The following is a 24,067-nucleotide window of genomic DNA, read 5'->3' on the forward strand; positions in this document are numbered from 1 at the left end:
CGGTGAGTGAGGAACATCGACAAGAGGGAAGCAGAGACGGTGGCGGAGGGTGAAACGGGGGTGGCTGTCTCGCTACCACTTTTCGTTCCGAGGACTGCAGGGGATGAACCCTTGTGGTGTAACCATGTGATACTACATACAAAGAGAGGGATAGATAGAGACGAAGAGTGGGAACATTAAGCGCGATAGTGAGAGCCCGGGCAAAGAACGAGACAAAGAGAAAAATGGGGATTCGAGACAATGTAAGGGTGGAGTGTTCGAATCCGAGGCGAGAGTGAACGAGAAAAGGAAGACACATGGAATGTGTGTATAGAGGATGTTTCAAAGTTATATGTCAATATAGATGGATAAAGGAGGAGAGCATCGACGAAGAAAATTTATTATCTATAGTTAATACAGCTCTCTAATATAGCAGCAACAAGTTTATTGCAACGTTAAATGTAAGTTTTATTAATTACAAGCTAAATTAATTATTTCTTTTATATAACATGCAAGATATATAAGACGAAGAAACATTAACACACAGATTTTGATTACTTACCATTAGAAATATACAGAACAGAATAGATTTAACATCAAGTAATATGTGAGTACTTGCTTTATTATAAAAATTTCTTTACTGAATTCAATTTTTTATAGAAAAAAAAAAAAGTACAAAATTAACACTTAACAAAAGAAAAGATATTCCTACACATCATCGTTCTCTCTTCTAAAGCGCCCTAAATTTCTGAAATAGCCTGTACATGAAAAGTAGCGAGAAAAGGGAAGAAGACATCAGGAAAGGAAAGGGTAGGAGGTGGTGGAGAGCGGTTGCACGAGATAATGAGAGAACCGAGGGTGAAACAAAATGAAGCGATCTAGTATGGGCGGATCGTAGGAGCAGTAATACGAACAGGGTGTACCGTGTTGAGTAAGGCGAGTTAGGGCATACAAACCGCTGTGTAACGTATCAAATCGAGTGCTGAATCCCGGATTAAATCGGCGCCGGGTACGGAAACACAGTGGGGTGAAAAGTGGGAGGAGGAGAGAACGACATCCGTGGAACGCCGGCAAAGACAAGGAAATCCACGTGGATACAATTTTGACTAACGCTAACGTTCGCGTGAATGGGAGACGCGAACGGGCCCGAGAATTGTTCCCGTTTAATTTTATTCGCTGTAAACGCCGCCTGAGGAACATTGAACAAGAATATAATACGTTGAAAGTGAAATGCGCGAAAAGGATGGGTTTTGAATTTCTTCCATGAACTTGGCGTTAATTTTTCGTCAACTTTCAATGACTCGATTATCTTGCTATATTTTATATTTCATCTATGATTAAATACATTGTTGACGAGTTGTTGGTAAACTATAAGTATTAAAGTTATAGCATAATCAATGTATCATGCTCTTCGTCACACGATGTATTCTTGTTGGAATAATTTGAATGGTCGATATTTTACCATTCGCAAAAACACATGATTGACAGTGCAATAATAACGGCGATTACGACAATATTGAAACACCGGGTGACTTTGTTACCGAACATAACTGGGGGATTTCCCCTCTGATCCTCGGACACCCTAACTGCCCTTAACTTACTGAATTAGTTTCGCAAATTGAAGAATTCTTTATTTTCACTCCTTGTCTTTTGCCACTCTCTCATTCTCTGGAATAAAACAAGAAATTTATCGTATGAATATCATAATACGTATTATGATATTAAAATACGAATTTTCAATAATATTCTTCATAGATTGTTTTCGATAACCAATAACGAAATACAAATCTCTTTTATCGTGTTTTTACAAAAAGCATATTGTACCAAATTGACTTGAAAGAGTTATCAAAATAATTTTAATGCTTATTTAATAATTAATCTGAAATACTTTTCTAACTCGAATAATCCTAACATCGTTGTTGAATGATAGTTCACTCCCTTCATTTATTTCATCATCCAAACAATTTTTTTAAAAAGGAAAATCTCTTGAGGAGATTCATATCGTATTATAAATAAATTTGAGTTATATTAAAAAACAGAGACTCAATAAAAGGAAAAGAACATCGGTTTACATTTCTCTCTTTTGCCCCCCTTTCTGCCCCCCCCCCCCTTCGAACATCGTTTACCGTCCCCCCTTCTCTATTTATCATCCGACTACTCATCTGCTGACTTGTTATTAAATTAATCCTTCGTTTAGTCAAATTGATGCATTGATATCATAGAGCACTCATAACTCATGGCACCCTTTCCGCCACGATTAGTACACGCACACAGCCGTTTTCACGCGCGACCCCTGATTCAAGTGAAGTGAGGGGGGGGGACTGACTCTCTACTCTGCAATTCCCTATTTGCGCCGATGCAGACTCCACTATTTATTAACATCATTACTTATCATTTCAACTACTCGTGCATCACGATGACGTCACCGAGATAAATGCATCCTATTGGAGGACACACAGCTCACAAGCTTTATTTAATGATTACCACTAGATGCTTCGATTAACGATTAATGAGATGTGTGCGCTTCTTTCCGATCAACGACAATATTAGCGAGATCAATCTGGTTCAAGTATCGTTTCGATCGCGTATTATTAGATCATTTTTAATTAGATTATAAAAGATTAAATATTTCACATAATAGTCCGTTAAAAATATATTGAAATGCTTAATGAGTAGCAATGGTAAAAAGAAACGTTTCAAAAATATATATATATATCTCTTATTTTGCATATTACATACATGATTTTCGAATATCATTACCTCTATTTGAATATTCATACTATGTGTTGCATTATTGGTTATCAATAAACTTTCAATTGAGCAAAAAAAAAAACAAAAGGAAAATAATTAATTTTGCAAAAAACAGTAAAAAAAAAAATAGATCAAATCTCTAATAACAAACGATTGGGAAGATTTATCATCGATTGAAAAGTTTAATTTCGATCGATCATGAAACGACGGCAGGCAAATACTGTAATTGGTGGATACGCATAATTAGTATACGCGATAGAGACGTTGATGGCCGCGGAAGTTTTATTTTCCGTTTCTTCCTCGGACCGTTTTCAATTTGAATACCGATTAATCTGACCGAATAATCTTACCGTATATTTCGTGCGGTCCTCCGATATTCGTTTGAGGACATTTTTTAAAACTAAACGTTTCACTTTATCGTGGCATGCAGCAATTAATAATAACACGCAATCGGGCGTATCTTTTATAACCTTTCGGAGTATAAATCGCGAAATTCTGGAATTATCAGGCAGCCGGAATGAAAGGCTATTTCCGTCGCACGGAATCACGGGCAATATTTTACGTGGGATTGGGGTTGAACGCGGACACATCGACGTTTGATATTTTTATGCAGTGGCGCCACCGCGGAGAGATTTACGAGGCAGATATGCGATCACAAAATGTCCGACACTAAATCAAACATGTAGCATCGGAAAACATCAGAAATTATTATTGGGACTTTTATGGGATCGACGGGAGTGAAAGGAACGTACAATGTAACTCGACGCGCCGTTTCATTGCGAGTATCTTTCAAAGAATCTATTGCAGAATAAATCGTGATATATTAGTTCGGTTCTCTCGATTTTATATTCGGCAGAAGGAAACGTTGTGATTAGTTTTTACTAAACCATTTATTATATTAATACACATTTTATATTATATTAATTAAATATTATAATTGCATTATACGAATATTAACATAATATTGGTAATAATAATAATTGAATTCTTACGATTGAAATTTTAATTAATTTGATTAATTTTATTGTCGCATTTAAGAATTTATTTACATCAATCATATCTATATATGAATATACATATATATATATATATATATATATATATGTACATAAATTTTATCGTTACATTTTTTGGTAGAAAAAACTTCGCCATAAATCCGTAAATATATCTTGTCAATACTCGTTAATCATTCTTAAATAAAAAAAAAATAAATTTTAACTACTAATATTATTAAATTTGTGTACGTTTAATGCAAATAATTTATTAAAAAGTTATCATTTTATATAAAATTATATATTATAAAATTTATATAAAATGGAACTTCACAATGTCGAATTTATTTATAGATATAAATAATTGTTAAGTGAAATATATATATATATATATATATATATATATATACATATATATATATGCATATAGAAAGATATAATATAATATATATGATATATATTATAAATTATAAATAATTAAAATACATTAAAGGAAATTGTATAGAAATGTACCAAAGAGTTGATTCAATGAAACAGAATCTGCCGAAAATATTAGAGCTGTCATATTACTAATGAAGGAACACAAGTTTTTCTTCCATATCTTCTTTCTGCCGACCTTTTCATTCTTTATCCTTAGAAGAAATAAAGGCAGAGTCGTAACAGTGGATGATTAATATCCGGCTGACAGTTTGTGAAACGGACAGCCAATAAACGGGATAAAAATACTGGTGAAAAATAGCGTGCTCATTAGGGGTACAGTGACATCTGCGACTGCTGCTTCGAAAGTCTTCGAGAAGCATGGAAAAGGTTCTTGGATGAAGGGAACAAAGAAGACAGGTTTATTAAACTAATGGTGGATCATTTTAATATTCCAATGGAAGCGCATTGCATTCGCTGATTCGTAAAACTTAATAACTTTTTTCTGGATATTATTATCTCTTTTTCAATTCTCACTAAACTTAATAATTTATGCAATTAGGGAAGGAATGTCAAATTGAATTAATTAAAGAATAAAATATTATAAAAATTTATTTATTCTAATTTTATTTTCATTATTTTATTTTATTTTTATTTTAAATGTATTATAAATTTAATTTTTTCTTTTTAAATTAATTTTAAGCATTATGATTTTTAAAAGAAATTTTCAACAATTCAATATAATGGTAAATAGAATTTTTTTATTTTATAATAAATATGATGAAATTATAATTTATAAAAAAATATTCTATCTTATAGATAATTAATATATAATTTAATATATAATTAAAAAAATTGTTTTTAAAAAAATGATTTTATGAATTTTTTAATTATTTATTAACTTTTTACTTCTATATTAATTTTAAGTTAATAAGGGAAATTAACTTTAGGTGGCGCCACAATGCCGAAGATTTATATCATATATATATATCAGCATTTCAAAGTAACAGTTAATTAATAATATTTGTTATTATACGCTTGTAAAATAAAATAGATTAATTGTGTAATAAAAGTTAATGTATTATTCATTGTATTTGTATTTTTCTTATTGAAAAAATGTCTGATGGTAAGTCGTTTATGATATTATGATAGATATAACCTATTAATCTATTAGATTTTTGTTATGTTTATATACAGATTTTTAATTTAGACTTTTTAATCACAATTCCGTAATACGTTATAGGTTCAGTTTCAATTTATTTGATTTACAGAAGAAGTGATACGCCGAAGATTACTTATAGATGGAGATGGTATCGGAGATGATCGTCGAATTAATATGCTTTTAAAATCATTCATAAAATGGGCAAATAGTCCAGACGCAGATAATACTTTACACGAAAGAATGTTATCTCAACTTGCTCAATGTGAATTTGCACAACGAAAATCTAGATTAGTCTCAAATATGAGTCAAGAAGAATTGAAAAGTTATGAACAGTTATCGAAAGAAATTGAAATTCAAATAGAAGAGGCTAAAAAAGATATTGAAAGAACAAAAGTAGAATTACAAGATGCAAAACGTGTTAGAAAAAATAGGATTGAATATGATGTATTGGCAAAAGTCATAAATGAGCAGCCAGATAGAGTAGAAACTAACCTAAAACTTGCTACATTACGTGAAGAATTAGGAAAGTTAAAAGTAAAAAAAATTATATAATAACTTATAATTATAGAAAAATTTTATTTAATTATTATTAAATTAAAATAATTATTCATTTCTAGGAGAAATCAGAACAATTAGAACACAAATTGGAAATGAGACGAAAACAATTTCATGTTTTAATATCTTCTATACATTCTTTACAAGGAATGTTAGATGAATGTGATGAAGAAATAATGGATGTAAGTTTAGAAAATTATGAAGATGCAGATACATCTTCAAAGACTGAAGATCTTAAATAAAATTATTTTATAAAAAAAAAAATTTCTAAATTGTATAAATGCTTTAATATGCCAAAATTTCTATTTTTTCATATTTTATGTAAAACTTTTTTTTCCTTTGCATATTTATCATATAATTTTATAAATATTAAATATAAGAAATATTTAATAATAAAATATTTTTAACTTAACAAAATGTTAAACAATATAAAAAAAATTACACGTACCACCTTATTATCCAATTTTTAATTTTAATTTACTGGTTTTTGGAACATGTCTAATGGTTAAAGATAATCTAATTCCACGTTTTAATGTTTCTCCATCAAGAAATTTTTCTCCACATATATCCAAATTTTTTATCACAGATTTTGAAATAACATCTGTGTCTCTTTCTGCAATTGAATGCAAATAATTATGGTATAATTCTTCTTGAAGAATAAATAAACTTCGACGCTCCAATAAAAGACTGAACTCAAAATTAAGTTGATGTTGCTGAAATAAAATCTTGCAATTAGTTTATATTTGATTGTTATATTTGATTTATAACTTTATAAATATTATCTCACCTCTATATTATTAATTCGTTTATAAAAATCTAGAAGTGTGTGAGAGCCACAACTAATAGTTGTTACAATAGGATGAAACAATGGACCATCCGAATGTGCCTAATAAGTATAAATTGTGTTTTACAATTATATATATATATATATATATATATATATATATATATATATATATATATTTTTTAATTTTTTTATTTTATAATTATTCCTAATTACCATTATTCCTTGACCAGATAGATATTCATTAATTAAAATATGATTAGGTAATTTATTTTTTTCAAATATATTACAGGATGATACTTTATCAATATATTTTTGAAGCCACTGAAAACTTAGAGTTATTATAAAATATTTAAAAATTATTTATATTTTTAAAGTATAAGATATTAATTATTATAAAATACTTACAATTGGTATATCTTCTGCTATCATACCTTTTGGATGTGGAATACCACCCCAATTTTGCAATCTTCGATGACTTAACTGAGTCCATTTTGGCAAAGGAACACTATTTATACACTTTATTATTTCAACTTCTTCCTCTTGTGTGATAAAATTTGGAATGTATATAGCTAAATTAGGTATCTATAAAAATTGAAAAACAACATTCTTAATGAAACTAAAACATAACCTTCAATAATTAAATTTCGTATTAAGACAAACCTCTGAAATCATATATTTACAAAATATATTTTTATGTTCTTCCATTTTTTACTAAATAAAGTAAAATACTAAATAAATTGTTTATAAAATGTATCTAACAATTGTTTTATTACTTATAAAAAAGTAAATATTTTTGAGCGCTAATTTTATATGCATTCAAATGTAATGTGTATATCTGTAATAAAATTTTATACATTATTTCGTATATAAACTAATTTTTTCTGTTTAATAATATGCACAAATTTTATCATATCGATATTATATATTTATATGTGTGTAAGTAATCGAGAAGCTTTTGTTATAAAATTTTTAAAACTTCATACATATCAGATGTAAGAAAAACTTATTCTTTTTATAGTAATAATTATAAGCATTTGATAATTTTTTTAATTAATGTTGTATTCGATTGAATAATAAATTAGAAGTTTCTTCTTTTTTTTATAGAAGTACGATATTTTATATCGCGTATAATTTTTAAAAATGTTATTCTGCTAAATATGTAAATCCAAACACCATTAATTGCTTAGAGATGCGTTTGCGTAAAATCAATTTTATGGAAGGAAATATCCTTCACGTAACTGTACGTAAACCACGATTCTTTAAATATACAGTAACGTAAAACAATTTCTATTTCCATTATGTTAAATTTATCAAATTAAATAACAAAAATGGATAAGAATTGGGTAATAAATCAAATGGACAATAAGGAATTAAAACTTGTTCATCAGGTATGTTCTTGGGATTAATGTGTCGAAAAACAAATTATTATTTATATTATAAGTTTATATTGATAAAGCTATATAACAAAATACTTATTATAATCTGTACATTTAAATATAAAAAAAAAAAATCTACAGTTCCTTATGGATCATAATTTCGATAATACTGCCGGTGCATTAATGGTAGAAGCAACAATAAAAGGTTTTAAATATTTTAAAAAAGATTTACAATCCGAGAACGAGATTTATGAAAATTTGTGTAAAGAATTGATGATAAATTATAAAACAGGAAATTTGAAGACATTCTTTAAAGTATGATAAAAATATATTCTTTTAACAAAAAAATAAAAATAATATTTAAATGAAATATAATGTACTAAAATTTTTCATTTTTAGTTATGGAATTTGATAGTACCTAAAGATGCAAAACAAACAAAAGCTTATAAAATTTTGATGTTACATATATATGTATATTTTGCAATATTACCTAAACATATATTAAAGTCACAATGGCATAAAGAAAATGGTATATATAATAATGGTATATATAAATATATAAATAAGTATAATTTTTGTATATTATTAATTTAAAATAATTTTCTTATTTCTACAATAATTCAGATAAAATACAAATAAGTATAAATAATTCTGTGACATCACTTAATCAACAAGATTTTGAATATGAAGAGGTAATTTCAATCATTCCTGATTTATTATTTCTTTTTAACTCATATTATCATTTTTTTTGTTTTTATTCCTTAAGGTTTTTTTTTAAATATAAAATTCTTTTTTTTTTAATTTTAATTTTAATATGAATATTATAAAAATAAGATAATAAATTATAAATAAACTGAATTATAAATAAATTGAACAAAAAAATTGATAATGATTGATTTAATATTAATAACATATAGAATTTTATGACTGAAGTAGAAAAGAATATGAATGATAGTATGGAAGAATTACGCAAATTTCTGAATACAATAGGTAAGGAATTAGAAAACATTACAGAATTAAAACCTTATTTTGCATTACCTTTTATGGAGGACCCATATGTAGAACCATTTCTTTCTAAAATATTTGAAAAAAGTTGGTCAGACAGATTGACAGAACATTTACAGCTTTTTCTCGAAAAGTGCAAACAACAAGTAAGTAAAATTTAAATTATTATAAAGATATAATCTTTTTAATAAGAATAATTAAATATATATATATATATAAAATATTTTATAAAGATATATGCAATTTTAAGTTTTTTAGTGATCTAAAATATAATGAAAATTCCAACAAATTTTCTTCAAATTATACTCTAATAGAAGATTCTAAAAAAGATATAACTACAAGAAAAACAATTAGAAATATTAATGTACCAATCATACCAAATGATAGAAATATTCCGATATTTCTAGAAGATAATAAAGTTGAAGATCAATGTAATTTATATGATAATATAAAGCTTAATCAAAAGTCAAAGTGAGACAATATTTAATATTTTTCTAATAATTTTTGTAATTTTTACTACATTCTTTATTTTTTCTTTTTTTAGAAGTATACAGACTGTATCAATAAACTCTGAAGAAGAAATTTATTCATCACATGTTACAAAAAAAAATAAAAAATTAATACAGTGCACTCAAGAATTGGCTGTAGCAAAATCTCAATTATCTAATGTTCATTGCAATTATGAAAAATTAAAAGTAAGGTTCCATAAACTTCATACTGATTATCATAAATTGATGAGTATTGCAAGAGTATTAACAACAGCTTTAGAAGATTCAGTAAAAGGAATAACAATTGATTTTCAAACTATGCTAGAAACTTGCATAAAAATTTTTCCAGATTTGTTTAATCAAAATATAAAAGAAAATTCACATGTAAGTAATAAGAACTCAATATGTATATAATATTATATTAATTATATTAATTTTTGTATATAATTATATTAAATTTTCATTATATATTTTATTTATTCACATATTATATTTTATAATTTTACAGTGTTCCTCAGAATTTTTATTAGATAAATCATCTCACTCTGAAATGAAACTTATTGAATATTCAAATTCATACAATATGTTCATTCCTCCAAAATTATTAGATTTCAAAAAAATTAAGTTACATTTAATTAATGGAAGTATCAAAACAAAATTATTTCTTTTGCAAGCATTACGAAGGGTAAGACAAAAATATTATAATTATTAAAATTTTAATACATTAGAAATTTCGATTTTTTTAGAAAATAACATTTAGTCAACCTGGAGAAAGAGATGAAACGATGCACGAATACATAAGCAAAGATTTATTAGGACTTCATAGTCAAATCGCTAGTTACAAAGGCAAATCCATTCTCCCATATTTATTAACTCCACAAAACGTTATTATACCACATCCTTTACAGCAATCAATTACAAGATTATTGAACGCTTTAGCATCGTTCAGATGCGGCAGAGATTATTTATCATTTGATTCTACTGTTGTTGATATGGTATATTAATTTTTATTTCATTACGAAATTTCACAATTTTTTATTAATTTCAAAATTAATATTTTAGATATTTAAGTGTCTGAATAGTATTTCTGATAATAACATAGATACAATAACTTGTAATATGATAATTGCAATGCTACAAAAATTATCCTTGCGCAAACAACAAAGAATCTATATGATAGAAAATGGATTAGTGGAATGGTTGATCCATCATTTACGTGATCAATGTCGTATTATGGATTCATATCGATTAGAATATGCTACAGCTCTTTTGATGAATTTATCCTTACATCAAGCTGCTCAAGAAAGAGCATCAGCTATGGCATCTCTACTTATTTCAACTTTAATTGATTTGCTTTTAATGGATTATGTATCGGTATAATATATTTCTTATTAGATAAAATTATAATAATATATATAATTATAATCATAATGTATATTTATTATCAGACATTACCATATATTAATGGAGCATTAAATAATTTTTTAACGAATTATGTAATCAATGAAGAAGCAAAAAAACTCAAATTTTCATCTGTAATAGAACAATTCAGTAAATATAAAACTGGTGAAATTAGGTAAAATATTTTTTTTTACATATATAATGAAAGTTATAGTACATTAAATGAAAATATTTAAATAAAATTTAAATAAAACAGGAAACATTTGGATTACATTCTGAAAATACATAGAGGTGAAATTACTATTAAAGTGAAAGATGAAGAAATAGTAGATAATGATAATGTGGGTAATGATTTATAAAATATCTTACTTGCTAAATAAAAAAAAAAAAAAAACATTTACAGGAAGAAATTGATGTGTTGGAAAATCAATTGGAAGAAAACGATCCAGTAAAAAATAATTATGGAGAATTATGTGGAGAATTATTATTAGAATCGTGTTATACAATTTTACCAAAAATAATTAAAAAACCGGAAATAATTTCCAGTGCGCTATCATTTTTACAAATTCAAGCAGAAGCAATAGAATCTGCTGTGCATAATAATCAAATTAAAAATTTATGTTCTGAACATGAAGAAATTTTACAAAGGTATTATTATAATATCTTGTTCTTAATTAATAAATTTAAATATATTTTTTATTTTATGAAAATTATAAAATTTTTTCATACATTTTAAGAAAATTGTTAAACGAAAAGTATGGTGAGAAAGATAAAAATAATATTATAATACTACAGAATTTTAAAAAAACAAAATCACGTTCAAAATTGCATTCTCATGTAATTGAAATAAACTCTTCCCCTACTGAGGTATTTAGAAATTAATTATTAAAATTAAAAGATTTCAAATTAAAATTCATAATATTTTTTAAGGATCTGCAAATTTATAAACAAGTAACAAATGAAAAATGGAATTCAAATATTGATAAAATGTTTTTAAAAGATATTCCTGACGAAAGTACTTCATATGTCTATGAAAATCATTCTTCGAAGTTTGTTATATATTTTCTTTAAATAAAAATAATATAAGAAAATTTCTAAATTTATTTTTTATAGGGAAAGCAGTAAAACGACTGCATCGATTGCATCTTCAATGCTTTTGGGAATTGAAAGTGAAGTTGAAACAACAGGTAAGAAGATTTTTTTATTGATTTTATCAAAATAAATAAATAAACTTAATATTCAATTAATTGTTTGAAATTTCTAAATTTCTAATAATCTTATGATATTTAACAAGTAAAATTTATTGTAGGTACTATATTAAATATATTAGTGAAAGTTTTATAACTTTCTCTTAAACATATATTTAATCATGATCTCGAATAAAAAAAATTTAAAATGATTTTTATATTTATTATATATATATGTAATTATATAAAATTTTATAAAATAATATATATTTAAAATCTATCATTTTATTAATCTATCATTTTGTTATTTTTCAGTAATGGAGAAACTCAGCAGTATAGCATCACTGTAAGTCAAGATTTCGATCTTGCTTTCGATAAAAATGCACGAAGTTAGTTTTATGCACCATTGTATATTTTTATAAAGTTTAAACATTTTTATATATTATAAAATTTTGAATAAATTGCATTTTATTTACTGTTAACTTTTTTATCTAAAGTATAATCGATTATTCGAAATCAGAACTTTTTTTATAGGAATCCAGAAAGTAGCATCAAAGTTACAGATAATAAAGTTTGGACACAAGAGAAAGAACTTGATAAGGAAGAAGTATTTTTAGCTAAACCAAAAGTTACTCGAACACCGACATAATTAAAATTAAATATTAAAAATGTAATAAAGAAAAAAGGAATGAATGTATTCATATCAATAATTTTATTTTAAACAACAACGTTTAATTAATATTAAATATTTCATATAATAAATATATACAAAACACACGGCCATCACACACGTAACTCATTAAAAAATTATTAGTAATAACCAGAATATGAACTAGCATGTCCTGGTACATAACTATTACTTCGATATCTTCTTAATACAGGATTATCAGTATAACTGTTACTACTATGTAAACTCGGCATGGATGGATACGCTATAGATGAAGTACTAGGATATGAATTCATAAAATTCGATTTACTTTTATGACCTCCGACAATTTTGTTGAGATATAAAGATCCACCAAAATAACTATTTGGTCTGCCTTCTTTAATTGTAGCCAATTTTCCATTACCTTTACCATAATTACCAAATAAATAATCAATATCTTGTTCCTTAGAAAAATAGTTTAAACCATTGGAAATATAATCACCTAAATATTTATTATATTTATTTAATTTTCCATAAACACCGTTATTTCCACGAATATTGCCGAAAGGATTATTTCCAGGATTAGATAAAATCATTGAAGAACTGTAATCACGTCCCATATTTCCATGACTTCCTCGCACATAACGAGTTTCAGGATGAAAGGAATATACATCATTCATAAATTTGTTGCTTCCTCCTATATTATGTGTAGTACCTTTATGTTTTCCATATGAATAATCATTACTAGGACTATTAAATAGATTAGGAACTTCTCTGTTATAGATCTGATCAGCACTATCCGTGAATCCTGCATCATTAGACGCGTGATTCCTAAAAGAGTCGCCAGAGTAGTCTTCTCTGAAAGAGGAATTCTCTGTACCGAGTTCAGGATAATTTCCTGCGCTAGTAGCACCAGTTAAATTATCGGAAAATTTCATATAAGAGAGATTCTTGTGTTTGTTAATAGAGAACTGATTGAAATCAGATCCGGTTTGATCATTGCCATGGGTATAAGTTTTAAAGGTAGAATCTCCATTGCTATTGGTACTCGTATAACTACCAAAACTGGATTGAGCAGCATTATTTGCAAAATAGGAATTCGAAGCGAGATTTTCACGATTACCAGTATTAGAGTAAGTAGAGAAGTCAGTATTATGAGAACTAGGTGAAAATCCATTATAAGAATTGCTTGTTAAACTTTCTTCAAGATTTCCTTGACTCCTGCTGTTGGTCAATAAATGTCCACTATTTCCTCCACCATAAAAATCTATGTTTTCTCTATGACCTTCTTTGTCAGCCATGTAAGCACCGTTGTTGATGATGTTGCTATTATATTCGAAACCATTGCTTTCTCCTATAATGGGATAGCCTACAAATTCAAGAAAAGATTTTGTTTATCATGATGTCAAAAAATATTTAGTTAAAATTTCATAAAATCAATTAAAATTAATAATAAAAAATACTTAAATTAATTAATTTTTTATAATATTAATATCTTAATATAATGTAAGTATAATTTAAATATTTATTGTCTTAAAAATGTTATAACAATTTAAGAAATTTTTACAGATATAAAAAATTTATTTTCACAACATATAACGAGAAAGCACAAGTAATATACGTACTGTTAACTGCTGTTGCTGGTTCCGCATGGACCAGTACAATGCAACTAAGGATTACTACACTCTAAAAGTAGAATAATTTATAATATAAATTAATAATCGTCAATAACAAATAATAATGCAGATATATATATATATATATTTTGTAATAAATAATATGCTGAAATTTTTTTGATCAAATTGAAATTCAAATATTATAATTTCATAAAAATTATTTTACAGATTGTTCAGTACTCACGAGCGAAATAATATTCGCCATGACAAAAGGGAGGTAGGTTGCTGAAAGAAGTCACACTACTTTAATAAGCTCAAACCAAGTCTCTTATAACAAATTGAAACTACACACATACTGATATGCGAATCGATTCCTTACCATTTTATACTCTTAGAAATCCCTCCTCGCTCACAAAAAGGTAAAAGCGATCTTGATGTGCACATACTGATAGGACATTGGTTGGTACTCGACCATACAGAGCAGGGAGAAAGAGTCAACCTGATTTAACTCTTCACTTTTACAGGGAAAGCAATGGGTCAGTCCGCGTGCAATTGACTATTCAGTGAACTATGAAGAGCATGACCTACCTAACGTAATTAGACTTTTTAATTCATATAAAAAAAAACTATCCTTTCCCTAAACTTCAGCTTTGCTTTGAATAATAACTTTATGTTTTTATGTACAGGCCTCATTAGTTTTTATATGGAAAATAGATATAATAAAAAAACTGCAACAAAATGAAATAATATGTTATTTGATAATAATTTGAATGAAGAATTAAAAAAAGAAGTATAATGAAGAATAAAATTAAGAAATATAATGAAGAATTCAATTTTTAATATAATTTATATTAAAAATTGATATTAAGATAATGTATTTTTAAAAGATAATTTTTTTAATGAGTATAATATATATATATATATATATATATATATATATATATATATATATATATATATCAATAATTCATAAAAATGAAATTATAATAATTTGATCTCAATATTTTCTTTATAGATTATATAAAAAGAAGAGATTTAGTACAAAAATATATAAATACATTACTATTATACAAATATATTGTAGGTAAGTACTTGCATAAAAAGTATAATTTAATTAATGTTACTATTAATGGATTTAGTTCGCATATAATTATAATCTTCGTGTTTTTAACTTCAATTAGTTGATCGAGAGTTTCCATGCAACCGGTATATTGCAAGCTTTCGTAAAAATATTGCCCCAATTTCTATGCATTATCATTGCCAAGATTAAGATATTTGTTACGGTGGGTGGATAACTTTTCTCCAATGAGAAAAGAAACTGCATTATGTCTTTGCATTATGATTATCATTTTAATCAATGATAAATTATTTCCATAATATTAATATCTGATTATTACGTAAAATAATCAGATATATAAATATCTTATATCTTTTTTCTGCAAACATTTATCTTAAAAATAGACGATTAATAATAAAAATTATGTATCATGTTTCTTATTAAAAAACTATTACTAAAAAATTTAAGAAGTTTGATTAAATTTGAATAATTCAGATTAACAAATCTGAATAATTCAGATTAACAAATTATTTAAAATTATAATTATATTTTTTAATAAATATCGTTTTTTTTATTCTTTTCTATATCTATTCTATATCTTCATATTTTTTAAAATAAAATAAAACATAAATATTTTGATACGTGTATAATAAATAACATATAAAATAATGTCTAAAAACATAAAGTTAAATAATCGTTGCGTAAAATTACTATAATGATAGTTATTAAGTCGTTTACACGCGATAAAAGAAAAAATAAAATCTTAAAACCTGCTTTCACATTAAAGTCATAAACAATATTCATAAATATCTTTTTCAAAATTCGTAAAAATCGGAAAAATTGACAAATTTTGTTCAGTTTATCTGGCATAAAACGCGTATGATTCTTGAATATCAAATATAATCTTTTATACAAAAGAAAGTTTCGTGATGTTTGATGTTACGATGAATGCTGCTCGATAATTCTACCTCAATTGAATTTCAATTGGATGACATCATTGTAATATACGAATTAATTTTATATTAATCTCTGATATCTAAAAATAAATTTAAAATTTGGATATTATAATGAAGAATTGACAAATGTAATTTAATAAATTATAAAACAATAAGAGTGTATGTTTCTCTAAAGTTTCAGGATTAGATAGAATCACATTGAAAAAAGAAAATGATATAAATTATTTTAATCTTATTTTAATAAGAGATTGATCCTCTCACTACAATTGATTATTATACAAACTCGCTTTGCAAATGGACTTTCTCTAATATGAAAATAATTTGCATCAATTACCATCATTATATGGTAGTAATTGATAATGAAATGTTTATAATAATTTAATTATTATAAACATAATTTAAAATAAAATTTTTAAATACTTATTAAAAACAATAATTATTAAAATTTGATGAAATAAAAAGAATTATTTATCGTAATTTAAATAATATACATTCTTCATCGAATCGCGTATGTTATCCATATTTAGATATTTTAATAAGTAATCCAATATTTTAAATTATTTTATTAAGATTTAATGATGTATTGATGTTAATAAAGAGAGAAATAATGTTTTTCTAATGTATTTTGTGTAGAACTTCTAATTTGAATAAAAGTTTTGCTTGAAACGAATAATTTTTAATATCTTTTAATATCAAAAATTTAATTTAAAAAATTTATACAATATTTCATCTCTATTATTAAGCATCAAAAAAAAATTATGATAAATTTTTAGATAAAAGATGATCCAAAAAATATAAGATAGCAATATGTAGATCAAAATAAATCAATCGCATGCTACTTTCTGACATGAAAACCAGAATGACATTGCTACATCCTTGTTATTATCTTTTGCAATGCTTTCTACTTTCTGCGTATTCGAGCGTATTCATTTGAAACGTACGTCGACCATGTGCATCGATCAACTGAATTCCAAAACGTTAATGACAATGACCTAGGACACTTGTTAGTTGTCGTGAATCACAAATAAAACATTTTCCATTTATTATAAGAGATTTGATATTTGACAAATTTTATTTTTCTTTTTTTTTTTAACGAAATTATTTTATATTTTATATAAAAAATAATCTTGGAAATGTTATAAAAAAAAAAGTGAAAGTTGTAGATTATATTCTGTCTTCAATCTTAGTACATGTTTCTTTTTTTCAAATTAAATTGTAACTGTAATAAATAAGCGTCCTGATGACATAGTTTTCTATTCTCTGCGAAAAAAGACATCTCTAGGTCGAGATACAAATTGTTGTTTTCTAAGAAACTATTAAATAGCTATGGTAAGAAAATGGTAAAAGTTGTATACGCGTAACAATGCCAGGCATTAGTACAACGTGAAGAAAGTAAAATGAAAATGGAAAGTGGACGATAAACTAATTCCAAATAGATACTTCTTTGATGTTGTCACATGTTCAACATAATATCTTTTATGAATTGCATGAAACAAGCATGTATCGTCTTGCATACTTATTATATATAGTTAGTCGGTAATTTTAAAACTAATATCAAGAAAAGTTGAAATAAAAAATAAAACTTGAATGAAAAGAATGTTATATATTTGTGATAAACAAGGAATAATAAGATACGAATAAGTGTGTTACACTTTCGAAGTCAGAAAGATTTTTGATGCGAAAGTAGTAAAGGTATGTAATACCGGTTCTTAACTTTATATTTCTTTATATGTTTAGTATATTATGATAACAAAGCACTAATAACAATTAGATATTTTAGTATATGATTTCATTTTAACTACATTAAATATTTTAGTATATGATTTCATTTTAACTACATTATTTCATGAAAAAAATTGCATATTCTCGTTTTCCCGCGATCAAAATTGAATCTATGCCAATAAAATTATATTATATGCTGCGCATGCGCATGATATCTTGGAACAGCGCCAATTAAAGAGAAGTTCGATCTCATGCATGGCATTTTACTTGTGTAAGCGAGGTTGATTGAATGAGAATGTAACAAATTATATTTTTGCGATGAGATCATACAGAAAACATAACCAAAACCATCAATTAGGAAATCCAAATCCGACTGTACATTTTCAATTTGTTATTATTAAGTGTAATTGTTTTATCAATTGCATTATTAAACAATAAAGCAAAATTATCTTGAGATCAAAGCAACAACTATGTCTTTTAGTGAGTAAACTGACAAGATGATAAATGTCAACACGTGGACTTTGTATGATGTGCTTTGTGATTATAAAAAATTCAATCAAAATAGGTTAAATAATATATAAATTATAATATTATATAATATATGAAAAAAATTATGCTTTGTGACATTGTGAAAAATAATTTAATAAAATATTTTATATAGTGTAGCGTGACTATTTTAAGAAATCGATCTTTTTTTTAGTTAGGATTATTACACCTGATAGTTCAGAATATCGTTATTTTCCCATCACAAAATCTCGTCTTAGGCTATGTGTACAAGCTGCTCATGATGCAAGAATTTCCTTACGTACTCATTTGGGTGGAGACTCAAATGTATATGAAGTATGTTTATATTTTGTTGAAAATAAATATTAATGTTAAAAATCATATACATATGCGAGTATAATTATATTGTATTTATTATATATTCATAGATTATTATTGGAGGATGGGGAAACACAATGTCAGCTATAAAAAGGAATAACCAAGAACAAGATGTGGCAGAAGCAGAAACACAAAACATATTAGGTGCTCATCATATGTGCAATATTTGGATTCAGTAAGAAAAATTATAAAGCTTATTTATTTAATTATTAAAAATTTAATTTTAACTAAATGATAAAAAAGTTACAATAATATGACAATATGAATTCTTAGATGGTTTTGTGATGGAACAGTAAATGTTGGACATCTAAATGGTGAAGTTTTTTTATCATATAAAGATAGAAATCCATTTGTCATAAATTATATAGGAGTGAGCACTGCTTGGGGTGCAACTGGTGAATTTTTGATAGAAGGTATATATTAAATTTTCAAAATTTTTAATATTCAATAAATATGTCACTTTTCATTTTCTTTTTAGAATCACCATGTACATCTATAGTTGTCAGGCAACAATTGATAGAAACTTCTCATTTTTGGGTAGATTATAATGAATCATCTGGTATTCCTCAAAATGCTGTAATGGCCTCAGAAGATGGTTTATACATAGGTCGTACTCATCACAGAGATTCACTCACACCTGGTGGTATTAGGAATAATGTGTGTACAATTGCATGGGGTGGAGCTTCTCATGATAAAAAAGATTTTCAAATATTATGTGGTAGAGATGTAAATTGGGTAAAATCATGGGAAGGCAGTGTTCCTTTGTATGCTCTTCCTGCTGGTGAATCCGAAGACGATTATGCGCTTTTTATAGGCAGAGTTTTACATGAAGGCGTATATCACATAGGAAAAATACAACCAAACCATCAAGTATGTTATATACCCGTGGACGGGCATGAAGAACCTTACATTGATTATGAAACATTGGTCATTTGTGATTATTATGCCGCGGAATATATCGGTAGATAAGATGTTTTTCTTCTGAGAAAATATTTATTTTTCATGTGAGATGCAAAGTATTTTTTTATGTCATATATATGTATTTATACAATTGCAATTAATTTAACAAAGATAATGTATAAATTTAAAAGATAATTATAATAGTATTATAAAGATATTAAATAATCATACATATGTCTTGACATTTATTTTATGAAAATCTAGTTTTGTACTTCTACAAATTTGTACATTTATCATATAAATATCCATAGCAGATTTTTATTGTAAGCTTCCATTAAATTATTTTAATAAATGACTGTTTTCACAAATAACAGTATACTATTATAAAAAAAAAATTTATTTAATAATTGTACATTTAATATTAATGAAAGTAATATATGTAACATAATGTAAAATAAGAAATAATATTTAATAAAGAAATTTATTTATAATGATAAAATTTAAAAAAACATGTATATTTTACTAAAAATTAAATTATAAAAATTATAACTAATAGTTATTCTTTGGTTAAAATTTGTATATATATTTGTACATTATTTAAAATTATTATATATATATATATAATATAATACTTAAATTCAAATTTATAAAATAATAATAACAACAATTAAAATCTTTTATATAAATATAGAAAATATATGTATAAGAGATATATATATATATATATATATATATATATATATATATATATATATATACTTTTGATTTAAAAATTAGATTCAATATATTTTGTTAAAATTTTTATTAATAGATTTTAATAAATATTAAATTAATTAATTTAATATAAAATTAAAATTTTAATTAATAGATTAAAGAAAATAAATTAATATAATTAATCAGATATATGATTTTTTTAGCACATAAATTTTGCAGACTAAGTATAAATATATACTGTATAAATATAATAAACAAGGAAAATAAATACTAGAAAAAATAGTAAAAATTATTATTTTTTAAATGTATTTAGTATTTAATCAATTATCATCTTTTAAATGTATTTAGAAAGATATTTTTAATATTTAAAATATGATTATTATATTATTATGATTATTATATTTCTATTAAATTCAAATAAAAAAAAATAAATGATTATTATATTAATATTATATTGATAATAAATTTGAAAAAAGCTTAAAATTTTTTCTTTTTTTTTTTTATAAAAAAAATATAAAATCTTTAAAAAAATGTTTGCTAAAGATTGTATATCTATAAGATTGTATAAATTAGTTATTCATATTTTATGTTATTATTTTATGAATTTTAAAATTTATTTATCTGTTCTGCATATCTAGTAACTTTAATAATTTGATAATAGTACAAATTTGTTCCGATTAAAATATTATTATTTATTAAAATATATTATATATATTAAAATATATTATAATATTATTATTTTTTATTTTTTTTTACTAATATATTTATATAGATATATATATATATAAATATATATATATATATATAATGTGTGTATGTATATGTATATATAAATATATTAATTAATATATTATATATATATATATCCTATTTAAGATACAAACATAGACTATGATTTTTCTTTCTTTAATTTAAATTTAAAATATGCTAGGAACAATTTTTGTTGTAATATTAGAAAATTAATAATACAAAGTTTCGCCATCTATTTATATGATATTTTGATCTTAAAATCTAAATCTAGTATGCATTCTATGTATTTTTTAAATCACAGTATTATTTTTTTATATTGCTGATACACAAATAATATAACGTTCTCGTAATATAAAGTTTTCGAATGTTTGTTATTACATGTATCAACTACATTTTAATTAATAATACTATTTTATGTTAAATAACAGTTATTTTATTAAAATTGATTGAAAATGTTCAATCAAAGTGGAGGATTACAAACTGGCACATCATCTACTTCTAATCCAATGCAAGATTTTGAGGTTGTCTCTCCTCCTGATGATTCTGTTTCCAGTCTCGCATTTAGTCCTGCTTCTATTCCACAAAATTTTCTTGTTGCTGGTTCTTGGGATTGCAATGTTCGTTGCTGGGAAGTTGAACAATCCGGCAAAACGGTTCCTAAATCGATGCAATCCATGGCAGCCCCAGTTCTCGATGTTTGTTGGAGCGATGTAAGATAATCAAATTTAAAATAATATTTTTAGAATGATTTTGTTTAGATTAATTTATTTTAAATTAATTATTTTTATGTAAAATAGGATGGAACAAAAGTATTCATGGCATCTTGTGACAAAACTGCAAAATGTTGGGACTTAGCTTCAAACCAGGCTATTCAAGTTGCAGCACATGATGCACCTATTAAAACTTGTCATTGGATTAAAGCAAGTACATATTCATGTCTTATGACAGGTTCTTGGGATAAAACATTAAGAGTAAGTTTTTTATTTATATTTTTAATAATTTATATGATTCATATAATAACTAAATGTTTTAGTTTTGGGATCTACGAAGTCCTAAACCAGCAATGACTATAAATTTAATTGAAAGATGTTACTGTGCAGATGTTGTAAGTATAATTTTTATTATATTTTTAATAGCAATTATTTGAAGATTAATATTTAAAAATTATTACAGGATTATCCAATGGCAGTAGTAGGAACTGCTGGACGTGGATTAATAGTTTATCAGTTGGAAGGTAGTCCTCGAGAATATAAGACAGTAGAATTAAGTCTAAAATATCAATATCGATGTGTTGCAATTTTTAAAGATAAAAAAAAAGTTCCCACTGGTTTTGCAATTGGCAGTACAGAAGGTCGTGTAGCAATACATCATTTGAATTTAAGTTCAAAAGAAAATTTTACTTTTAAATGTCACAGAACAAATGGAACTCCTAATGGATATCAAGATATTTATGCAGTAAATATTAAATTAAATTACTCTACAATTTTTTTTAAATATTCATTTGAATAATCAAATATTTTTTCTTCAACATTCTTATAGGTAAATGATATTGCATTTCATCCAGTTCATGGTACTGTTGCAACTGTTGGAGGTGATGGTACATTTGGATTTTGGGACAAAGATGCAAGAACTAAATTAAAATCTTCAGAACCTATGGAGCAACCAATTACTCGGTGTTGCTTCAATCACAATGGGCAAATATTTGCATATGCAGTATCATATGATTGGTCAAAAGTAATTATTAATATTTTTGTACAATTAAGTTTTACATAATTGGATTAATGTTGTTTTGTTATTTTATATAAAATGAAAATATTTATTTTATTCTAGGGCCATGAATATTATAATCCAGCTAAAAAAAATTCCATATTCCTTAGACCATGTTTTGAAGAACTAAAACCTAAAGCGTCACCGTAAGACCAGAGGAACACCATATAATCAGGCTAAGAATTCTGAATTCTGTGATGTGTTTTAAGATAATAGGTTTTATAATTACAGAATATACTGTTTACATTAATAAATTATAGCTTTCCTATCTTTTTTTTTTTAGTTATACAAGTTTTCCAATATTATTTCATTATAATACATTGTAAATAGCTTCGATATACAATACAATTGTAGTTTACATTTTTCATCATATATATATTTGACTATTTCTCACACAAGCTCATTGTACAAAGATGTATATACATGCAAGAAGAGTCTTGTTCTTTTTTCACAAGTATAGAAATGTAAAAAAATAATTCCGATAAAAATTCTTACAATATTTTGAAACTGACATGAAAATTAAACTATTTTTTCATTTAGTGCTTTTAAATAAAATGCTAAAATAAATATAAATCAAATTTTATTGTTTAAATTATTATTATTAATTTAAAAAAAATTCATTTAAAAATTAAAAATTGAATAAAATAAAAATTATTAGTTTCAAATGTATCATAATTAAGTGCTGATATTTATAATAATTACAAAAAATGTGAAATTTATAATTTAATAAATAAATTTATAATTTTCTATTTTACAAAGGAAAAAATGTTCAAATAAGAAATATTTTAAAAGAGAGAAACATCTTTTTTAATGTTAAATTTTTCATTCTAGTTAACTTTTTTAAATAACGTGACTCTTACGGTAACTTTATATTTCGTATATGTATGTATATGTATGTATATATATGAGATGTATATATACACACACACATATATATATATACATATTTGATTTAAC

General features: G+C 25.0%; 6 protein-coding genes across 13 annotated transcripts; 4 read left to right on the forward strand and 2 right to left on the reverse strand.

Moving 5' to 3' along the window:
• Positions 1-1,258: 1,258 nt before the first annotated feature.
• On the reverse strand, positions 1,259-7,491 carry LOC552732 (alpha-ketoglutarate-dependent dioxygenase alkB homolog 6). The gene is made up of 6 exons (XM_625107.6): positions 7,304-7,491; positions 7,049-7,225; positions 6,857-6,964; positions 6,644-6,742; positions 6,305-6,569; positions 1,259-1,647 (listed from the first exon to the last, which is right to left on the reverse strand). Exons 1-5 carry the CDS (start codon positions 7,346-7,348, stop codon positions 6,312-6,314), a joined length of 687 nt encoding a protein of 228 aa, XP_625110.4. The 5' UTR covers positions 7,349-7,491; the 3' UTR covers positions 1,259-1,647; positions 6,305-6,311.
• Positions 5,105-6,128, forward strand: LOC107964891 (THO complex subunit 7 homolog). Of its 2 annotated transcripts, none has more exons than XM_016913742.2 (3): positions 5,105-5,265; positions 5,383-5,835; positions 5,919-6,128. In XM_016913742.2, exons 2-3 carry the CDS (start codon positions 5,476-5,478, stop codon positions 6,096-6,098), a joined length of 540 nt encoding a protein of 179 aa, XP_016769231.1. In that variant the 5' UTR covers positions 5,105-5,265; positions 5,383-5,475; the 3' UTR covers positions 6,099-6,128. The 2 variants fall into 2 exon arrangements, with proteins under 2 accessions (XP_016769231.1, XP_016769230.1); XM_016913741.2 differs by having other exon boundaries at positions 5,132-5,265; positions 5,411-5,835.
• On the forward strand, positions 7,121-13,130 carry LOC725065 (lisH domain-containing protein ARMC9). 4 transcript variants are annotated; one of them, XM_026442056.1, is made up of 19 exons: positions 7,121-7,221; positions 7,748-8,031; positions 8,161-8,334; positions 8,419-8,563; positions 8,644-8,711; positions 8,937-9,170; positions 9,275-9,495; positions 9,569-9,896; positions 10,021-10,197; positions 10,259-10,507; positions 10,575-10,886; positions 10,961-11,088; positions 11,170-11,254; positions 11,317-11,561; positions 11,651-11,780; positions 11,844-11,962; positions 12,027-12,100; positions 12,416-12,489; positions 12,635-13,130. In XM_026442056.1, the coding sequence occupies exons 2-18, from the start codon at positions 7,972-7,974 to the stop codon at positions 12,448-12,450; spliced, it is 2,784 nt and encodes a 927-aa protein (XP_026297841.1). In that variant the 5' UTR covers positions 7,121-7,221; positions 7,748-7,971; the 3' UTR covers positions 12,451-12,489; positions 12,635-13,130. The 4 variants fall into 4 exon arrangements, with proteins under 4 accessions (XP_026297841.1, XP_026297840.1, XP_026297843.1 ...); XM_026442055.1 differs by having other exon boundaries at positions 12,416-12,446; positions 12,635-12,797; XM_026442058.1 differs by lacking the exons at positions 11,651-11,780; positions 11,844-11,962.
• Positions 12,811-14,930, reverse strand: LOC113218918 (putative mediator of RNA polymerase II transcription subunit 26). 3 transcript variants are annotated; one of them, XM_026442060.1, is made up of 4 exons: positions 14,742-14,930; positions 14,607-14,647; positions 14,372-14,432; positions 12,811-14,115 (listed from the first exon to the last, which is right to left on the reverse strand). In XM_026442060.1, the coding sequence occupies exons 2-4, from the start codon at positions 14,625-14,627 to the stop codon at positions 12,911-12,913; spliced, it is 1,287 nt and encodes a 428-aa protein (XP_026297845.1). In that variant the 5' UTR covers positions 14,628-14,647; positions 14,742-14,930; the 3' UTR covers positions 12,811-12,910. The 3 variants fall into 3 exon arrangements, with proteins under 3 accessions (XP_026297845.1, XP_026297846.1, XP_026297844.1); XM_026442061.1 differs by lacking the exon at positions 14,742-14,930 and having other exon boundaries at positions 12,811-13,170; positions 13,249-14,115; positions 14,607-14,727; XM_026442059.1 differs by lacking the exon at positions 14,742-14,930 and having other exon boundaries at positions 14,607-14,727.
• Positions 14,931-18,276: 3,346 nt separating this feature from the next.
• LOC724931 (C3 and PZP-like alpha-2-macroglobulin domain-containing protein 8) lies at positions 18,277-19,969 on the forward strand. Of its 2 annotated transcripts, none has more exons than XM_016913739.2 (5): positions 18,277-18,662; positions 18,798-18,937; positions 19,030-19,154; positions 19,253-19,392; positions 19,458-19,969. In XM_016913739.2, the coding sequence occupies exons 1-5, from the start codon at positions 18,602-18,604 to the stop codon at positions 19,946-19,948; spliced, it is 957 nt and encodes a 318-aa protein (XP_016769228.1). In that variant the 5' UTR covers positions 18,277-18,601; the 3' UTR covers positions 19,949-19,969. The 2 variants fall into 2 exon arrangements, with proteins under 2 accessions (XP_016769228.1, XP_001120831.2); XM_001120831.5 differs by having other exon boundaries at positions 18,294-18,577.
• Positions 19,970-21,624: 1,655 nt separating this feature from the next.
• Positions 21,625-23,482, forward strand: LOC409169 (mRNA export factor). The gene is made up of 6 exons (XM_006558629.3): positions 21,625-22,053; positions 22,141-22,314; positions 22,377-22,448; positions 22,517-22,798; positions 22,883-23,077; positions 23,174-23,482. The coding sequence occupies exons 1-6, from the start codon at positions 21,796-21,798 to the stop codon at positions 23,258-23,260; spliced, it is 1,068 nt and encodes a 355-aa protein (XP_006558692.1). The 5' UTR covers positions 21,625-21,795; the 3' UTR covers positions 23,261-23,482.
• The last annotated feature ends 585 nt before the right edge of the window (positions 23,483-24,067 follow it).

Source organism: Apis mellifera, linkage group LG8 (assembly GCF_003254395.2).
Source record: "Apis mellifera strain DH4 linkage group LG8, Amel_HAv3.1, whole genome shotgun sequence".
NCBI classification, from domain to species: Eukaryota; Metazoa; Arthropoda; class Insecta; order Hymenoptera; family Apidae; genus Apis; species Apis mellifera.